Raw genomic sequence first — 12132 nt, 5'->3', positions numbered from 1 at the left:
GGTAGGTCATGGAGGTATAACATTTGGGTCTCTACTTGGTCGTTGGCCTCTTCCTCTCTAACACAGTTCCTCTGCTCCATTTCTGGGTGTCATGAACTAAGCATCTCTGCTCTGCAATGGTGTTCACGCGTTCAAGTCAGCCAACCATGGACTGAGTCCCCTGAAACCATCAGCCGAAGTAAACTGCTCCTTCTTTAAGTTAGAAATGTCAGATACTGTGTTCCAGTGATAGGAAAGCTAATACAAATGTTAACCATAGTATGATCACTATTAGGCATCTCAATGTTTTCATTTAATATTCATTTCCTCTGTATTTTTCGTATCAATGCACATGGAGCTCTCTTTGTTATTGTTTGGATCTGAAATGCCCCCTGAAGGTTCATGTGTGGAAGGCTTGGTAATCAGATTATAGCATGACTGGGAGGTGGTAGAACCTTTAAGAAGTGGGGCCCAGTGGAAAAAAGTTGAGTTATTGGGGGTATGCCCTCGATGTAGATACTGGAGTCTTGGCTTCTTCCTGCTGCGTTTTGCTTTCTGGCCACCATGAGGTGAACAGGCTTTCTCTCCCACCATGCTGCCGGTCTCAAAATCAACAGGCCAACCATAGACAGAAACCTCTAAGACTGTGAGCCAAAATAAACTTTCCCTCACTGTAAGTTAAGTCAGGTGTTTGACACAGTGACAGAAAGCTAACACATTATTCTTTTTAGCTGTTTTATATCCAATTGTGCATTGCTCTTTACCCAGTCTCCCACTGACAGACTTTTAGATTGTTTCTATTAGAAGTAATGCTAAAGTCTTAAACCCAAGCTATTTCACCTATCTGTAGTTCCCTAGAAATATATGTTGTATCAAAGAGCATACTGTATTATTTGCAAATATGACCTATAATGCCAAATGCCTTCCAAAGGAGACAGAACAATGCTCACTAGCACCATCCAAATAAAACAATGTTTCACATAGCCATTAAGAACTTTTTGATCTTTGGTAAACTATTAAGTGAAATATATCAAAGTTTTACATTATTCTATGAACGAGGTTATACAGCTTTCTAAATGTTTCAGAATAACATATTGTCTATTTTGTAAACAATTTTTCATGTCTTTGCCCTTCATTTTTCATGATCCACTTTGAGATTAATGAATCTAACCATATCTTTTCCTTAATAGCTGTACAATGTCTTCACACTATTTAGGTACTTAAAAAGAAATAATTCAATTTCTACAGAGCAAATTAAGACTTATCTTTATTACATACTAAATGTTCAAATATATTAGTCTCTATAATTGGGTTTGCTATTTATCTGTTTATGGACCAGAATGAACTACTCAGGCTTTATAGTCTATTTAAATGGAAAGAATAATGTTCACTCATTGAGAGCTTTCTGTTTACACATGAAATTTAGCATCAGCTTGCCTAGTTCTGAAAACACTCACTGGTTTTGTAATAAACTCACAGAAAGAGCTAGGCAGTGGGTTACAAACTGGCTAAATATAGCTAATGTTAAAGTTCATTAGTTCATTGTTTTGAAACAACAAATAATTCAAGGTTTATATTTAAAGCTAGTGGGATATTTAAAAAGCAGAACTTTTAAGCATATCAGCTAGTGTGGAACAACCCTGCAGTCACTCGGGAAGCTGGTGCCCAAATCCTCCCGACCTGTGGTCTTTGCCAGTCTCACCAGCTTCCCTGGGACCGTGACAGCTGGGGACTCCCAGGCTCCTGTTTCCATAGACTGCTCTGTGTGGACGCCAGTATGGTTCTGCCAGGAGCTCTGCCCTCCCCTTGAAATGGTTAGCCAAGTCAGTAGTGAAGGACTCTTGACACTGAAGATACTATGCTCTGAAATGCGGGGGGAAAGTTGGTACATGGCTAAGAGGTATGGATTTTGAAAGAAAAAAAATCAGTTGAATCAGCTATTCAAATATCATGAACAGTATGTATGAAGGTACACATAAGAAAGTAAGGCCTAGATAATGTACATTAGCAGATCTCCTGCACAACCATAGGGGCAATATCATGTTTCCATGTTCATTCATCAAGGCTTCAGTTCCAAACCCTAGAATCCCACACAGCTTTCCTAGTGATACTCTTCATTCCCCGAGAATGGCATATAATGTTTGGGATCCTTCTCAATTCCTTCCCAAAACTCCTTCCCCTTATTCAGCTAAAAATCCACATCATTCAAGAAGTTTCTGATTTCAAGTTTTAGGTCAGAGAGAAAACTGTTATTTAAGGGATCTTATTTACTTTTCTAGATAGAAGCTCTAAAAGTATCATCTAAAATCAAGCATCTGGAAATGCAATTTTAGATGCATTAGAACAAATATAGCTCCTATCACTTTATGGTGAATTTGCCTACCCCACTGCATTAATCTAAGAAAAATACTTTTTCCCCCTAATTGAGTTTACTGGCACATTATTTGTACCTTCACACATAGTTTTAAAGGAAAAAATGGAAGCAAAGTCTTTGTAAATAGGGAGGGGTGAAGGGGTGCCTTCATACATTGTTGCCCAGTTAAAATTTCCTAATAAAATGTTTCTAAATGGGGAGGGGAGGAGAGGGTGAAGAGAGGGCAGGGACAAGGGGAAAAATGAGAACCAAGACCTGTCATGTAAACGTACAAGATCCCAATAATGAATGTAACTGTACTGTATACCTAAAATGTACCAATAAACTCAATGAGGAAAAAATTTTCCTAACAGATAATGGTGGTACTATACTTCCTAGTCTAGTATGTTCTTTAACTTCTCTCTCTTCTTTTTCCTTTGAGAAAATATTTAGTCAAAGCAATTTTGCTATAGTGACTCAGAGTTTGCATGGAATATAAGGTTAGGGATATTTTAACTATAAAATGATAGCTAAAGTGACTTTCAAAATTACATCTCATTTCTTATATAAAATTTTTGACTATTATAAAAATGGCAAGTGGTACAAGCTTAAGAATGTCATTTAAGGGTGGAATATATGCCTTTTCTCTGGACTATTGACTCTTCAGTGCCTTATGTATTCAAACATGGCATGTCTTACCACCAAAGATCATAGATACAGATTATATGGAAATTCAATTCAAACTTAATAATAACAGTACTATTACAAATTCATGGATCTATACTAATTCAGATCAGTTACTAACGTAGAATTAGGCAGTTACTTGAAGTCTCACAATGACTAGGACTAAATTTTCTTATTTAAGTGAGCAATATTAGATAGCTATGAAATGTTTGTACAAAATGAAATGTCTTATTTCACCTTAGTATGAAAGGTTTCTTCTTTTGATCTCAATGGAGTGCCATTAAAGCCTTGTTTGAATGTCACTAAATATTAAAACAAAATGTAAGAAAGTCTGGATATTTTTAAATATTTAAAAAAATTTTTTTACTTTAGTTGTCAATTCCAGCAGCAGGAAACAATGCTAATATAAAAAATTCTTACAACTTTGCTTCTAAGTTATATAAGAATTTAATGAGTAAATCATGTTGCTTTTACTGTGTTTAACTGATCATTGCAATTGATTCTTTCCTGGCAGATTTGTTCCAGGAAGGGCTACTCGAATACTTCACTTATTCAGTGAAGAAAATCAAACAAACCAAATTTAGAAATGAAAAAAAAAAAAAAACACAAAAAAAACAAATATCATGAACAAGATACTAAATTGTACCTAAGGATTTGTATTACATTAAATCTTGTTCTAAATCATATCTGTTTAATAAATGACTAGTTGATATTTGTGCATGTTATTTAATAGTTATATTTTTATAGAAAAAAATATCAGCTAATTGAACTTGGTTCTGCATCAAAATTGCCTATGGAGTTTATGGGATAAGAAAAATCCAATACCATATGTACATTCACACAATTTTTATGGGTCCTCTGGATATTCTAGGAGCAACGAAGGTTGTGAAAAAACTATTTAAAAGTCTTCAAGTAAAAGTATCTAATTTAACACAAATATTTTTTGATGGCAATCATTTTGTTGTACAAGACTGTAAGTGCAAGTAGGAAAAATTTCAAGCTGCCTGAAGAGGTGGTTTGAAAATAGAAAACTGAAATGGTAACTATTAAGAGACACACAAAAAATTGGTCCTTTCTAAAAATAAATAAATATATAAATAAAAAAACTGTATTGTCTCAAATCAAGTGCCACATGGCAAAGACGGAAAATGAATTTATACTAAAAAGATAAAAGTTAGGATTGTGAAATTTTACATTAGTTTTTAAAATAAGCTCTTCTACCAAGCAGAGGTGCCACAAGCACCGCCAGAGCTAATGCCCAAGAAAACATGCTGCAAGTACCTCAGAGACCCCTGCAACCCTCGTTCCCTCCATGCTAGGCAGGAAATTCAGTGTGTGATATTACATTTCTGTTGCTCAAAAGACCAACTGTAAATTCAGTTCTCAGCAAGCACCACTACCAGTTCACTGGCTTAAAAACAAAAAAAAAAGTTATCATTGTCAAATACACAAACTTCCTAAACACGTACACATAATTCAGGGGGAAGGAAATGTTTATTTGTCATTAATCTTTTGAATACAATCAACATAGTTTTGTTGGATTAGCTGAGTAGTGACTTGATTAATAACATTTCCAGGAGTTCACAATTTTGAGGCTAAGGTTCCGGTTAAGGTAATAAGGTTATAAATTTAATACAAATGAAGCTTTAAAAAAAGGCTAAAAGTGATCTGACCTCTTAAAGGAAAATAAGAGTGACTCAGACATGAGACTTAATAACGTAAGTACACATCAGTACTGTAACAGTCAGAGACAGGGAGGTCTCACAGGAAGAACAAGAAGAAGACCACTATTTTCTTCTACACATTTGGTCATCGGCGTGCTAGAGTAAGGCAAGGTGTCAGGCACTGGCATACAGAAAGCTGCAGCTGGATGTGCTGAAGGAAGGCGGCAGTGGCAGGGGCCAGCACAGGGCAGGGATCTCTGCCCAGCAAGGCATCAGTCATCCTCTCCTCCACAGAGCAGCAGCAGGGCTTTCTTATAGTCCCCGGATGTGTCACCCTACAACCCAAACATATTCTTAATCATCGTGACTCACAGAACCCACGAGAAATAATACAACACCAAGAAACATTCCTATGACTTTTTCTCCCAAGTGGGTAATTTCTCTGTGACTTTTACATTAGGAATGTTAAACAAGGAGTTTCTTACCCAATAACTTCTAATTTCACTTGTTAAAGGCACAGTTCTGTCTAAGATAATTAAGTACCACATATTCTCTCTAGGAACACAGAGAACAGGGAAACACAACTATATTGAAATCAAGCTTTCTAGTGGATTCCATGTTTCTATCACGTATTGTATCTCTGGCTCAAGAGCGGCAACACTGAGGCCGCACGGAGGTTGTGGCTTTGTCTCAAAGGCAGAAGGAAGGGCATTGCATGCTTTGTCTCTGTCTCACACACAAATGTGGATAAAATACTAATGTTTCAAGCAATAAGTACAAGGGAAAACTCTCTGGTTCCCCTCAGCCTAGCCAAACCATACACATTAAATTAGAATGCCTTGCTCACTGAAATCTTCTGCACTTGGCCCACACTAACATGTATCCAGGGGTGCAGAGGGGGTGCTGCCAAAAGACTTTACGGAAAATTTAATTCTAGGGCACAGAGTGCCTCACTTTTAGAAGAACAACTATAATAATACCTGTTATCTTAAAGCCGCATAGCAATCTAACTTCTGTTCTAGGTTGAAAGCTAGCCAACTCCCTCTTTCCAACCCTCCTTCCATTCCCCAGCCCAAGCTCTGGCCCCAACCCCAGGCTTAAAAGACACTGCACTCCCTCTCACAGGCTGAAGTCACTACTTCAGCCCCCTTGATGTGATGCTCGTGTCCCTAGATCTTAAATCTACCTAACGATACCTAGGCTCCTTAATCAAGCTTGGTTGGCTCTGCAACTATGAACCAACACCAGTGACAAGGTGATAACAGGCAATAAAGAAAGGAAAAAACTGATACTCTATAAAGGAGGACAGAACAGATACCTGGAACTGATAAAAGAAAGAAAAGAACACATTATTATCATAGGCAAGGACTTGGGCTCATTGAGTCATCTGTCACCACTAAATAATGCTTCTAAGATCACCACAAGGCTCAGCCACTACAATACTCACTCCCTGGGAGCCAGCATCCCTACTTCAGAAAGCACTAGGCTGAGTCTCACTCCTATAACTCCTAGCTTTGGTCATATGATTAAAATTTAAAGTCAACACAGAAATTGGATTCCCCCATTCATGTCTTGCATGCTACGTATTACCCTGCTCTGGACATTTAAACATCATTTACAAAAAGGTAAAAAGGTTCTACTACCTTAATCATGGAATAAAGAGAGGTGGCAAAATTCTTCCTAAACTCCTTCCTAATGTTAAACAGATCAGTCTCACTCCTGGACACCATGACTCTGATGAGGGTATGATCATCTGTTCCAGCTCCCTTTAAAGCAGAAAAAGAAAGAAATAATGTTTAAAAATGTCAAACACAGGATCAAACACCCTTGAACTGGGGTAAGTCAATAAAGTCAAATCATTTAGTAGACCTGGGTTATGTATTTTAGGAGGAAAAAAAAATTCCATAATCAGAGACAGAGAAAGCTAACTAAAAAGATAAATTAGAAGCTTCAGGATATCCATTTACCTTCATAGCATAGTACAGGGTTTCTGCAAGGTAGCCAGGTATACTCCGAATAGATTTCACTAAGAAAATAAATAATACAATGATCAGATGCTATTCTAATAGGAAAATGAAATAATATAGGCTAGGACTGGAAGTAAAACTCAGTGGTTAAGCACTTGCTTAGCATCTGTGTGGCCCTGAGTTCAAGCCCCAGAACTCTACCCCTGCAAACATTAAAAGCTTAAAATAATTTAAAAAAAAAAGTATTATTTTTAAGAGCTGCTTATTTGTAAACTGATCTGATCTCCTCACTCACTAAGTAGTTTCATAGATACTAACTTTGGTTTTCCTTGGAGTTGTGGTTCTACATAAAAAGCATGTGAAACAAGGATCCAAGCTTCTTCAATGCCTTTGTTCTGTGAGCACTTGTGGATATAGCAGTTTGGCAGTCTGGGTTTTTACTATGCCACAACCTCCTTCATCACTAATGAATTAAACTACTTGGAAGCTTTTATTCCAAGACATTCAAGCAAATAATATAAGATTACTATTCTATCTACTGTTGAAAAATCTTGGACCATCTTCCTATATCCTATCCATATTCTTTAAAATTCCATGATTCACAGTAATAGCATGACATTTATCCAATTAAGGAGAAATACTCTGACATTAGAAGGGTTTATCCTCTCTGAACACGTACATAACTAATATCAAGAAATGGTGCTAACACCTCAGTCTGCTCAGCTTCATATGGTAATTCCTTAATACACAAAAATTATCCTTGAATTGTGAGGTTTCTGAACTCTCCCTTTTCCACTGCTTAAGAAACTTCATAATTTTCATGTGTATCCTAATTATAAAGACACTAAAAGTTTTCTAATAAAAGCTTATTAAAGGCATATTCAAATAGAAAGCTACCTTTAGTGGTGACTGATGCAAATATTTAGCTTATTCTCAAAAACTAAACAAAACAAAAAAACACTTTGGCTCAACACCTAATACTGAGAACAAACTGTAGACAGATGCTCCCTGCAGACCCACATGAGAATCAGGACCACTGGGAAGTTACAAATTAGTTTATCTCTGGCTTTGGAGAATACATAAAACTAGTCAACTACACAAACTCAGTTCTCCAACTGTCTCAGATTAATCTAAATATTTGCTTAGAATAAAACTCCAAATTATTTAATCTGAAAATAACTATCATCCCATCTTCCATTACATCAATACATTAGATATTTTTTCTAACCATATGACAATTTCTCAGTTTGCCTCATAGCTGTGAGGATGGCATTCAAGAGAATTCTAAAATCCCACTGGTTATCAGAAATAATATTTATAAGCCTCTAAGATAATCCCCACAACATTTCAGGTTCACAAAGAAATAGTAATAAATGCAGTTTTTTAATGATTTTTTAATAATGATTTTTTAATAATTCTTAGTATTTCCATTTTGAACTAACTAGGTAATCATGTATTTCTAGCATCAAAACATTTCCAAATTAGAAACTTAGGCGTTTATGTCACCCAATAGCATGTCATGTTCATTTTTCCATGAAGAAATATGTGGTTATCTTCAGATTTAGCCTCAGCTGAATACTTTTATCTCTTATCAGCACAAATATTATATACATTGAAAATTACCTACCAACAGCAAGGAGTAGCTGCTCCAAATTACCAGAGGTCTCCCGGTCAATGGTTTCCTCAATTTGAAATCCTGATATAGTCATGTACTTATCAAACACTAGAAGAACGAGTGAAAATGATTTCTTAATCACATAAGGATCACTACTTCCATAAAGAAGATATTTACTCTGACCAGGTATTACCCTAATGACCATTCTTAGGACAGAGCCTTTTCTTCCCCTGTGATGAGCCTGGTGCAGCCCTGGCAGCACAAGATCTAAGCAATGGTTTATAGAAGATTTATAGATGGTTTATAGATGACTTCCCAAAAGTTACACCCATGAAGACCTAAAGTAAATTCTGAGTAATCTTTCTCTTTTTTCATAAAAAGTGATAGATATGATTAAGTTAGCCCTTCCTTTTCTTCTTCCTATGAAATGGCTCTCTTTGGATCTGTAGCAACCAATTTGTGATGATGAGGTAATGAGCATGAGAGGAAAAAACCTAAATACTAAAGATAATAAAGTTTAAAAAAACAAACATCCCAGGCCCTACCAAATCAAACGTGGAACCCTACATTCAGATAAAATACAGCCCACGATTAGGATTTTTCTGTCACTTGCCATTGAATTCAGTATCAGACCAATCCAGAGATAAGGTCTTAGTATTGATGTCTAGGAGGAAAGATTAGTAGTGAGCCAATCCTCAGTGGTTTCTGGCCCTGAGAATATGATTCTAGAGAGCCTAGGCTAAAGTTTGGACTAAGCAAAGAGTGTGACGAGATTTTTTCACATCACTACAAGGAAACATAACAAAACCTGATTCATTAAAGAGTCTCCTAGGTCACAAGAGTTTTGTCATACCAGTTAGTTTTCAAAATTTACCGAAGTATTTGTCTCACACAGATTTTTTTTTTTACTCACCCCTTCTCAAATGAGACACACTTCGTGTTCCAAAGATGGTGATGAATTTTTCTTCATCTGTCCCCCATTTAAGTTCTCCAGCTTGAAAGAGAACCTGCCAAAAAATTTCCACCTCAATTAATAAACTGTTCTTCTATCTTCTTCCCAGGTGCTTAATCACCCTTGTTCTTTATTCCGTGAGTAGTAAATTCTTCTGATTCATCATCATACACTTTTCATTTCTAAAGTTTCCTACTCTGAGTTTCCCACTGAGATTGGAACTACTTGCCAGCTTGCCCACAGATTAATGGGCCAAAGCAAGAAAGCACAGCCAGAGCGCAACATTAAATCTCCTCAAAATGTCTACTGTAACCTCCAATTTTCCAGGCACGATAGTATGGGTTGGGAGGAAAGTTCTGATTATCTCACTGTTGATACATCCACTTACAGACTGAAAATAATTTATGTGGGAAGTAAGTTATCTGTATTTTCTGTTTTACTTGTTCTCTAGCTGTCCGATAGCATAGGACAAAAAAATGTTCCATATTTTCTCTATACAATTGAAGTGAAGGCTAGCTCTAAGATGTGTTCACATTTCCAAAGAGCACAATAAAATTTTAAAAGGATGCTGGTGTAGCACAGCAATTGTTATATATCAGGCACCAATGATTTGAGTGCCTGTATTTACTTTCTGACATAAAAAAGATAAATAATTTATAGTGCTTTAAAAATAACTTACATACAAGCATTATCATTAAATTCCCAAGAATCTATTTATGATATCATACAGAACTACTCTTTAGTTGTTCAAGTTAAGTACACCTGTTAAAAGCCAGCGCGGTGAATGACATATGTTACAGCTGCTATTTAGAGGCAGCAGCCCACACGAGAACAGAAAGTTATAATTATGTGCTTTAGAGGTTAAAGTTTGATCACAGTACTTTTAAGAATACAGATTATGGTGGTCTAGGCCTATTTTTATTACATATCCAGAGAATTAAAGAAAAAGGTGAGATATATCTTTACATTCAACTTTGAAGTCAATTTACTTTAAGGATAAAAATAATGTCAATTCTGGTAATGCAATGATGCTCTTCAAAACTGAAAAGACTGTTACTATGAAAGTCATGTATATCTGAATTTTACGACTATACAGACCCTTCTTGGAAATAGTTCTTTTTATCAGAAAAATAACACATATCCTTTGAGAAATCTTACAGAGAAAAAACACAAATAAGTAAAATTACCATTTATACCAACACCCTCAGGATGATGGCAACTGGAAGAGGCGGGGCTCATCCTGCACAATCGTGCAGGTGTTCTTAATGCACACATTTCTTAGTAACTCCTCTATATTTCTAGACAGTGCAGTAGGTAGGGCAGGTAAGCCTGTTACATGGGAGTAACTGGTGAAATGTAAGCTGGTTTTTTAAAGTACTCCTTCAGTTTTCTTGGAAGAACTATACCTGGGATTAACATCTATTCTAAAAGTGTTAGTAAATCATAAGCAATAATAGTGATGGTGATGGTGTGTCCAAATGGAACAATGATACTTCAAGGTTTTCTCTTATTTCAATCTATTATTTTTCTTCTAAATAAGAATGTCCAGTATCCACACAGTTGCTGTGGGTAGGGACCTTTGCATCTCCACAGGCTGCCTCCTTCCCTTTACAGTTCATTCTGAGCAAAGTTTGACAACACCTGGTTCAGGGCAAAAGACAGAGGCTCAGGAGTCAAGAAAGATCTATTTCAGGCTCTTATCTGTGAGATCTCAGATGAGCCACTTAATCACTTCCTAAGCATCAATGTTCATCACAGAGCAGGAAGTATGGTTCTACTGGGTCATTAATGTAGATTAATCGAAATAACCTAGGTAACAATTCGAGCAGTGTCAGATAGGTGCTCAATAAACAATGATTTCTATCTCCTTTCCTCGGCTCTTTCTCAGCTCAACTTTCCCTCCAGAGAAAACACAGAACAAAGATTTGGCAGAGGAAAGACAAATTCATTTCAATACTTTAAAAATATTAAGTCAGTTTAACACATTTTAAAAAGACAGTATCAGTTTGACACATTAAGTATTTAAAAGTAAAGTGGATTATCTACAAAATGTCCAGTTCCTGACTGAATCACTCACTGCAGTTTATCAGATCCCTGAAATAACAGGAATCTTTCTGGTGCCAGGTATTAGTAGAGAAAAATTCAAAGCTTATTTCAGCTTACCCTCAATTAAGAAATCTTAAATTCTCATTAGTGATGAGAATCCAGCTGCCCTTGCTATAAGGCATAAACAGATGTGTTTGTTTTTACAAAGCTGAAAGAATAACTGTTTCCAACAGGTTGAATTAATAGTAACATATCTGAAGGCACCAATAACATAAACAGCGTAGCTTGCTCTATCATCTCTTGTCACTGGAAAGGAAGAAAAGCTTTGGTTGAAAGTATATTTTAAAGCAGCCCCCTAAGGCAGTTCTCCCAGCATCTCACTTTCAGGGCTCTGAATGGTCGTATCTGCTGCATGACAAGAAACGATAGATAGCCTAGGGACTCAAAAGTGCCTTGGATGAGAAGCCTTGGAGCCTCCCTGAGAACAAGCCAGAAACTCAGACTCCTAGGTCCACCCAGACCTGTGGAATAGGAACTGGAAGTTCAACAAGATCCCTTGGTGACTCACAGGCCCAGGAAGGTTGAGAAGTGTTTTGCAGTGAACACTTTGAGGAAAGAAATCAGTGGAAATAATGTGCTGCCTTCCTTCTGGGTCCTCACCGCTCTCATTACATCACTAACTGCTGGGAAATCTGCCTGCTGCTCACTCTCTGGCCACAGCGGAGGCTGCAAGAGCTACTCCGTAAAAGCTTCCCGAACTCCTCTCCTGAGAGAGGAATGAGATAATCAGCACTGCCTCCTACCAAAGCCCACAAGAAGTAACACCTGGAAAGCAGCAAGGTCATCTCAGTGCGGAGCAAAACCCCTGACAG

At 36.9% G+C, this 12132-nt stretch overlaps 1 protein-coding gene across 1 annotated transcript in view; it reads right to left on the bottom strand.

Moving 5' to 3' along the window:
• Positions 1-4478: 4478 nt before the first annotated feature.
• Positions 4479-12132, bottom strand: part of Anxa5 (annexin A5) — a 29264-nt gene continuing 21610 nt past the window's right edge. The window contains exons 8-12 of the mRNA XM_010611031.2: positions 9176-9269; positions 8275-8370; positions 6648-6706; positions 6324-6446; positions 4479-5015 (exon numbers count right to left, since the gene is read on the bottom strand). Coding sequence (XP_010609333.1) covers positions 4953-5015; positions 6324-6446; positions 6648-6706; positions 8275-8370; positions 9176-9269 — 435 coding nt within the window. The 3' untranslated portion in view covers positions 4479-4952. The remainder of the gene's footprint in view (positions 5016-6323; positions 6447-6647; positions 6707-8274; positions 8371-9175; positions 9270-12132) is intronic.

This window comes from Fukomys damarensis, unplaced genomic scaffold (assembly GCF_012274545.1).
Source record: "Fukomys damarensis isolate Sample0158 unplaced genomic scaffold, DMR_v1.0_HiC HiC_scaffold_38, whole genome shotgun sequence".
Lineage (NCBI taxonomy): Eukaryota > Metazoa > Chordata > Mammalia > Rodentia > Bathyergidae > Fukomys > Fukomys damarensis.
This window is presented reverse-complemented; position numbering and strand designations above follow the sequence as displayed.